The sequence below is a fragment of the Colobus angolensis genome, unplaced genomic scaffold (assembly GCF_000951035.1).
Source record: "Colobus angolensis palliatus isolate OR3802 unplaced genomic scaffold, Cang.pa_1.0 Scaffold104, whole genome shotgun sequence".
NCBI lineage: Eukaryota > Metazoa > Chordata > Mammalia > Primates > Cercopithecidae > Colobus > Colobus angolensis.
This window is the reverse complement of record NW_012111364.1, coordinates 9,262,500-9,269,672: the sequence shown is the minus strand read 5'-3', so window position 1 is coordinate 9,269,672 and position 7,173 is coordinate 9,262,500. Positions and strand designations below refer to the sequence as shown.

Genomic DNA, 7,173 nt, shown 5'->3' with positions numbered 1-7,173 from the left:
TTGGTGTACCATTCTTTGAAGAGCCTAATAAGCACTTTGGATCCTGGAAGTGTTTGGAAAGCAGCACCTCCTTCTAAGAAGCGGTTTATTGATGGAGCTTCCACCTGAACAAACAAGTTGAAATCACAAATGCTAAACAAACAAGTTGAAGTCACCGGATGCTAAGGAAGAGTAGTATTATTCAGTCATTTTCTGGTTCCCCAGGAACAGACAGTTTTGCTTCCAGTCTTGCTTGCCAAGAGCCTGTGTTCTCAGTGAAGCAAGTGCTCTCAGCGAGGGTGTATCTGGTGGGAATATGAACAACCTGAGCCTAGACATGAGGCCAAAAAAGGAGCTGCCTTTCCTTCATCTTCTTTTTTTTTTTTTTGAGACAGAGTCTCGCTCTGTCACCCAGGCTGGAGTGCAGTGGCCAGATCTCAGCTCACTGCAAGCTCTGCCTCCCGGGTTCACGCCATTCTCCTGCCTCAGCCTCCCGAGTAGCTGGGACTACAGGCGCCGCCACCTTGCCTGGCTAGTCTTTTGTATTTTCAGTAGAGACGGGGTTTCACTGTGTTAGCCAGGATGGTCTCGATCTCCTGACCTCGTGATCTGCCCGTCTCGGCCTCCCAAAGTGCTGAGATTACAGGCTTGAGCCACCACGCCCGGCCCTTTCCTGCATCTTCTATGGTCAGCTATTACCCATCTTAAGGGTGAAGATGAATAAGTACCAACAGCCTACTCATGATCACATCACCAGGATTCTCTCCTGCACCTGCTGGAGCCCTCGGTTTTATGTTTAGTGGTGAGGACCACTTAAGTCATGGCACAGGCAGGGCTAAGTGTTAGGCAGGAACCACTACAAATTTCCTTTTCATGCAAAAGAGCTGCTCAGAATGAGCACTTACCTTGAGCATCGCAGGGCTGGGCCCATCAGCTCTATCTCTGATCTAGGCATGACTCTCCCATTTACCCCAAATCCCCAAGGAAAAAAGGCTAGAAACAATAGTCACTTTGGAGGAGGGCTGCTACTAAACTCTTTCAGAGCAGTTCTGATTGAGAAAATCTTTTTTTTAAAAGCAGCTACTATTTCCTCTCTCAATATGCTTTTATAGGGTTAAGCATGCAAACTGTGAGGTCTTCACTGGCCTTAAATTTTCAACTACAAAATGGGTATAATAACAGTACCTATATCATAAGATTGTGGCAAACATTGAACAAAATAAAATATATAAAGTGCGCAGGAAAATGCCTAATACAGAGAGAGTGCTCAATACATAAGAGCTATTATTTAGGTAAGAAAACCTCAGATCTTATACTGAAAACAACAGGGAGTTAAAAGGTAAGAGTAATGTTGAGAAAAGGATCGACGGATAAGACAAAAGGAGCAAAACAGTCTCTGAAATAGAGCCTGAGTTTTCTGTGCAAGCTGTAGAAAACAGCCATACGAAACGCTCAGTACATGAAGGACACATAAAGGACACTTTTGCCTTCCTTTCTCAGGAAATCAAAGAAATTCAAGTTTTTAAGAAAATCAATTTTTAACATTCAGCCAATCAACCAATTTATCTCTAGGAGTTTTCTCCTTGAGATATATTGCGAAGAGGGATTTCCTTTTGATTGTGGTGCCGTGTGTTTTACAAGGCAGCAAGGAAAGGCTTTTACACACAGCTGAGCAACAAACAAAGAAAAGCTGACCAGACCAATCAAGTGGGACTCATTGATTTGATGGTAGAAACTGTTGCTTGACTGCAAGTTGCAGATGATTTTAAATTGGATGGGCTTGTGAACATCTAAGAAACAAGGAGGTAATTTTAAAATTTGAAAGTCTGTGAACTTTGAGTAGCATAATATAACGATAGGTGAGACAGAGTCAAAAATACTCTTTTAGAAGAGTAAGAGAGAATATGTCAAAATTATGTCAAAAATATCTGTACAGACATAGAATGGGAAAAGACCAACCTAATACAAATATAGCCTAACACTACAAGTTGAAAACAACCTGAATATAAGTCAGCAATGTTCATGATTGTAGGCTGTATAAACAGGAGCCTAAGGTATATGATTGGAAAGTAACCCCTTCCAAAATCCTCAGCATCAGCTAGCAATAAAGTTAAGAATGCAATTCCAGGGATTCAGCCTGGAAGTTTTCCAGATTATCTGGAGTAAACTGCCAAGAAAGTGCAGTGACACTTCAGAAAGATTCTTCTTTCTGTTTTCAAGGTGAATTCTCATTTTCTCCATCTTTTTTACCCAGTATCTCTTCTTACGGAATTTACAACAAAATTATGTTATTAGTTATGTTGATAACTGTATACCAACCTATTAGGTACCTACCAGGCGATCTTGAATTTTATCTACAAGTGTTGGATCACTCAACAGTAAAGGGGGTTCACTGGATGAATCCCCAGAAATCAAACGAAGTTTGGCTTCATTGACTACTGTAGAAAGTCCAATGGTGATAAATGATATTCCTGAAATTCTGGCATCTTCAGAAATACTTTGAACATCTGGATTCTTTGGATGGTCAATGCCATCAGTCATCAGCAAAGCCACTTTCACACCATCCTTACGCCCTTCTCTCTTAAGTAGCCTAGTGGCATTGGAGATGGCATAATAAGAGAAGGTACCTTGCCCTATTAAATTCATAGACTTAACCTTCTGCTTAAACGTCTGCAGGTCCTTCCAAGAAGAAAAAGGTGGATCAATTTGGACAGAGCTGCTAAACTGAAGGGCTGCCAGTTTGATGTCATATTCCAAAGAGCGACCAGGAGTCAATTGGAAAATCTTGTTACTCAAGCTATCCACAAAATCTTTCTGTTTATCAAAGAGGACAATTTTAGAACTTTCAGAGCTGTCCACGATGAAGACAATATCTATGAAACAAATGGAGCCTGAAACAGAGTAAACAGGTTAGGCAAAATAATTATTCATATCATGAAGGAAATTTGCATAAGGAAAGCCCTGAAGTGGTGTGTTGGATATTGTTTGGTGTTGAGAGCAGTGTGAGGAGAGTAAGAGAGACACATTGGACAGAAAGCTTAAATTGCAAAAACCTAAATGTCTAAGTTTATAAATTATTTTCTCCTTGTAAAATCATGCAAATTAAAATAAATAAGATATCATATATTCTGAGCATCTTTTCAATGTTAAACCTGCTGAAAGTGGGAGGAAATGGGAAGTCAAGATGCATCACATTTTAAAAATCCAACTAACACTGAGCATAGCTGTCTAGAAGTAAATGATACTCTAATTCTCAGGTTGTGTCATATTGGTGAGTCCCTATTTTTTTTTTAACTTCCTTGAAATCAAGGTAGAAAATGACTATACCCCTTGTACCAAGAGTAAGTGGGGAAGAAATCTAACTTAAACACAACTTAAGTTTAAATCCCAGCCTTGTATCTCACTAGTTAATTTGTCTATGGCCTTGAGTATGCCACTCAACCTCTTAAGACCTCAATTTTTTTTATCTATACTATGAGTGGCAATCTTCGTCCTGCCTGTTTTACAAGGTTACTGTGAGGCTCAAATGAGATGATAAGTGCACAAGTGCTCTTATTAAAAACTCTTATGTGCTATAAGTATGTCAGGTATATTAGCATCATGTAATTTTATCAAAGTAGATTACCACATGTATACATGTATATGGCTTGCTATTTATATCAAATGCTATGTAGAAAAATTCACAGAAATATTTTTAACAGGCTAAACTTAAAAACAAACACATTTATTTTTACCCTGAACATCACTTTTCCTTGCAAGCAAATTTGGCTTTGGTCCTTTCTTTCTTTGTCCGGATACTGTTTGACTCATAAACGCTGACAAAAGCAGGGTACAGAAGACAAAATATCTGTTCCACATTATGGTAGATGGTGAAAAATCATCTGCCTTGTAGCACCTTTAATAGAAAAGTCAGTTACAAATACTTTAATAAAATACGGTGTTTGTTATTTTAAAATTTCAAGCCAGCAGAGTTGAAAACTGTCATGTGACTGGAAAAAAAGAGGTTTTCATTCATATTTCTAGAAAAATACTCACATTGAGATTTTAAAAGATTTAAATCCAAATAAATCACGGCACCATGACCAAACATTTATTAGTGAAAGTTTCTATATATTCAAAGAACTATATTTTAGTATTCTTAATTCCCCATTGTATTATGAGGAGCATAGAGTTGGGAGAGCCATTTAAAAACATTTCAATCCCACTCTGTATGAGTACTGTGGTTCAGTCACAGGATCTGCTTTGACATTTCCAAATTCTTCAGGGTGAATTCAGATTGCTATGTGGTCATTTCATTCACTTTCATTATAACTGATTCCTGACAAATCTAGTATATTGTAGAATTGTAGATAACTACCACCCTTTTAGGCTTAATACTACACACATAACTTCAATGAGTTCTGAGGTCAAAGTAAAAATTCAATTGCCCTTCTGTTCCATAGAACCCTATTTCTCTTTTCTACCTTACCTTTGGAAACTTTGTCTCCACCAGGGGTTCAAATCTGCATATCCAATGAATCAAAAGAATATGAGAGCAAAAACAATAGATTTGCTTAAAAGCAACACTTTTCTTCCAGGGATGGCTAAAAGAACTAATGAACAGAAACAGGACTTAAAGCCAAGAAGCACCCCCTCTGAATAGCCCTGTGAAACTATTTTTCTGGGCAGATTAACAATGAAAAATCTAATTCTTTGTTGAAATCCTGAATCTTCATCAGTCAATATGCCTAGCTACACACCAAAGGGCTCTTAAACTCACAGATTTCCCTGGGAGGAGAAGACTCATGTGTTGCTGCCTCAATATACCCAATATATACCCAAGAGAATGGCAACGAGAAATATACCCAAGAGAATGGCAACGAGAAAGCTTATTGCAAATCAATATTTAGTATGGCTTAAAAATGCTTGCCTGCTGAAACTATATTGACTTCAGGAGTTCTGGAAAAGGAATCACATTTTCCTTCTTTGGCACCTTGCCTTTAGTGGATAAGAATCTAGGAAATCATGAGCACGATTTTTCCAGACTCTGAATAGAGGGTGGAAATATATGCAAAGGCAGTGAGGAGTGAGATGGAGACTGACTTTTTTCATACATGCCAGATGGATAAACCCCAAAGGGAAACAAAACTGTTGTGTTAGAAGAGGACCAATGGATGGCTTCATGCCACAGTCTGCTCCTCACATAGCATCATCTAGCTGGAAGTTTGTTAAAAGAACTTCGGATAGGTATGACCAAACATCTTGGGTAGCAATTGGCCAAATGCCGACTGATCCTCAGACAATGTATACCAAAATGTAAAGAGAGCTGGGTATTAAAAACGAAACAAAACAAAACCAAGAAGTGTGCTAAGGAAACAGAACACACAAAGGTCGTCTCTCCCCAAGTTATCCCATTGCTAAGCAAGGAAAAAAATAAATGATGTACAACTTTAAGTCTGAAGATTAGTGTAAAGATAAGGCTATATGAAAAACACAGGTGTTATTGCATTTTCAAAGGGGAAAGGGAATAACACCATGGCCATGGTATTACATATGACTTTTCTCTTTGGGTGAGTTCATACCATAAGGAACATCTCAGAAGTTCTGGAAACAAGAGACTGAGAATTGAATTCCATTGAGAACTGAGCAAGATTTTATAAGCAACATAATCAAGCAACTCTTCAAAACCCTTCATGTAAGGTTTTAGAAATACTGGCTTTAAATAAAGATTTATCTTTTCCCAAAACTAAGCACCTGCTGTTACTGTTTTCTTGGCATATAATCATGAATTCATACCTGACCCCTGTATATATGATATTCACAAACATAACTTTTCCATTGACAATAATCACAATATATCATATTTTATTCTCATTTGCTCTGACATTTTTAATCTAGCGCTCCCAGACCAAAGTCTTGTTATTTCTTTCTGTTTCCCTATTGTAGCCAGAGGACATTTGCATACCTCTCTAGTTTTGTTTATCTAGTTTGTTAGTTCTACTGCTTCCCTGAAATATCTTTCTCCTTTATCAATTTGGCATCTTGAGAGCCCACTCATTTCTTATCACTTTTTACCATGTTTTATTTTGCCTCTGTTTTTAATAATTCTCACCTTTCCCTCTTTCTGATGTCACATACAAGCAAAATAGGTTTCAGAAAAAACAGTGCCATTAGTTAAGTGAAAGAAATGTGAACCTCTGTGTTTACTATAGGTTAAATTTTATAAATGCAGAAACAATCATAATTTATAATCAAATACTATATTTTTACTTTTGGCCTAAAATTTTTTTGGGGTAAATATCAGGATCAATAAATAAATCCAAGATACTTTATTTTTTATAATTTTTCAAAAATAAAATGATCTTATAGCAGAGTTCACCAACTTTAATTACAATGTTTGCATCTCAGTTTCTCCACAAATATAAAATGATTGAATAAAGACTTCATTCAAATTGACAAATTAGCCAAGTTGTAAAGTATTCTATAACTAATTCTGAATTGTAAACCCTGTTCCAAATGGAGAAAAAGATGTCCTAAAATATATTAACATCATTGTAAAACAATTTAGAAGACTGTGAGTTAAAAATCAATTTCAAAATAACTTTAAATTTTAAATTTCTACATTTTAACACTGTTAATATTTTTCTAATAATTGATTTGAAGTAATTGCAAAGAACACAAACTTTTGACAAGCTTTCTTCACCTAATAAGTATGTAAGTCATTTAGTCTTCCACAGTTCCTTGATGGTCCTATCTGATTTCAAGTGACTAAAATAAATCCATTATGTCTTACCTTATTAAGTTTGTCAAACAGGAATTAAAGACTGGTTGAGTAAATGCCAACAGCAAGGACTGTGGTAGGGGGTGAAGTTAGCTATTTGATATTGTTCTGTTCTGTGGGAAATAAAAGTCTTTGCTTTAGGATCTTTTGCAGTCTTTTATGCACGTTTATTCGACTAAGTTAAAGCAAGAGTGGTCAGGCATTTGGCCAGGGTGCAAGATCTGGGTGGGATCAGTAAGCAATTTAAAGGAACAGTGTCTTTCAGAATGAGACTGTGTTTTCCAGACTATTGTAAAAACAACTTCAGAGAACTTTCTGCATTTTAGGCATTGGTTGATAGCCTGTCTTTTTTCTCATGCTATGTCCTTCTCTTTTTATTGCTACATTTCTTTGCCTGGGGGATGTGCTCTAAGATACTGGTTCTGAACATCTCT

The 7,173-nt window shown here is 37.0% G+C and overlaps 1 protein-coding gene across 2 annotated transcripts in view; it reads right to left on the bottom strand.

The window, feature by feature from the left end:
- COL28A1 (collagen, type XXVIII, alpha 1) overlaps positions 1-6,854 on the bottom strand; it is a 188,147-nt gene extending 181,293 nt beyond the window's left edge. For both annotated transcript variants that reach the window (XM_011943170.1, XM_011943162.1), the window contains exons 1-3: positions 6,752-6,854; positions 3,714-3,874; positions 2,314-2,870 (exon numbers count right to left, since the gene is read on the bottom strand). In XM_011943170.1, coding sequence (XP_011798560.1) covers positions 2,314-2,870; positions 3,714-3,837 — 681 coding nt within the window. In that variant the 5' untranslated portion in view covers positions 3,838-3,874; positions 6,752-6,854. The remainder of the gene's footprint in view (positions 1-2,313; positions 2,871-3,713; positions 3,875-6,751) is intronic.
- Positions 6,855-7,173: the final 319 nt, after the last annotated feature.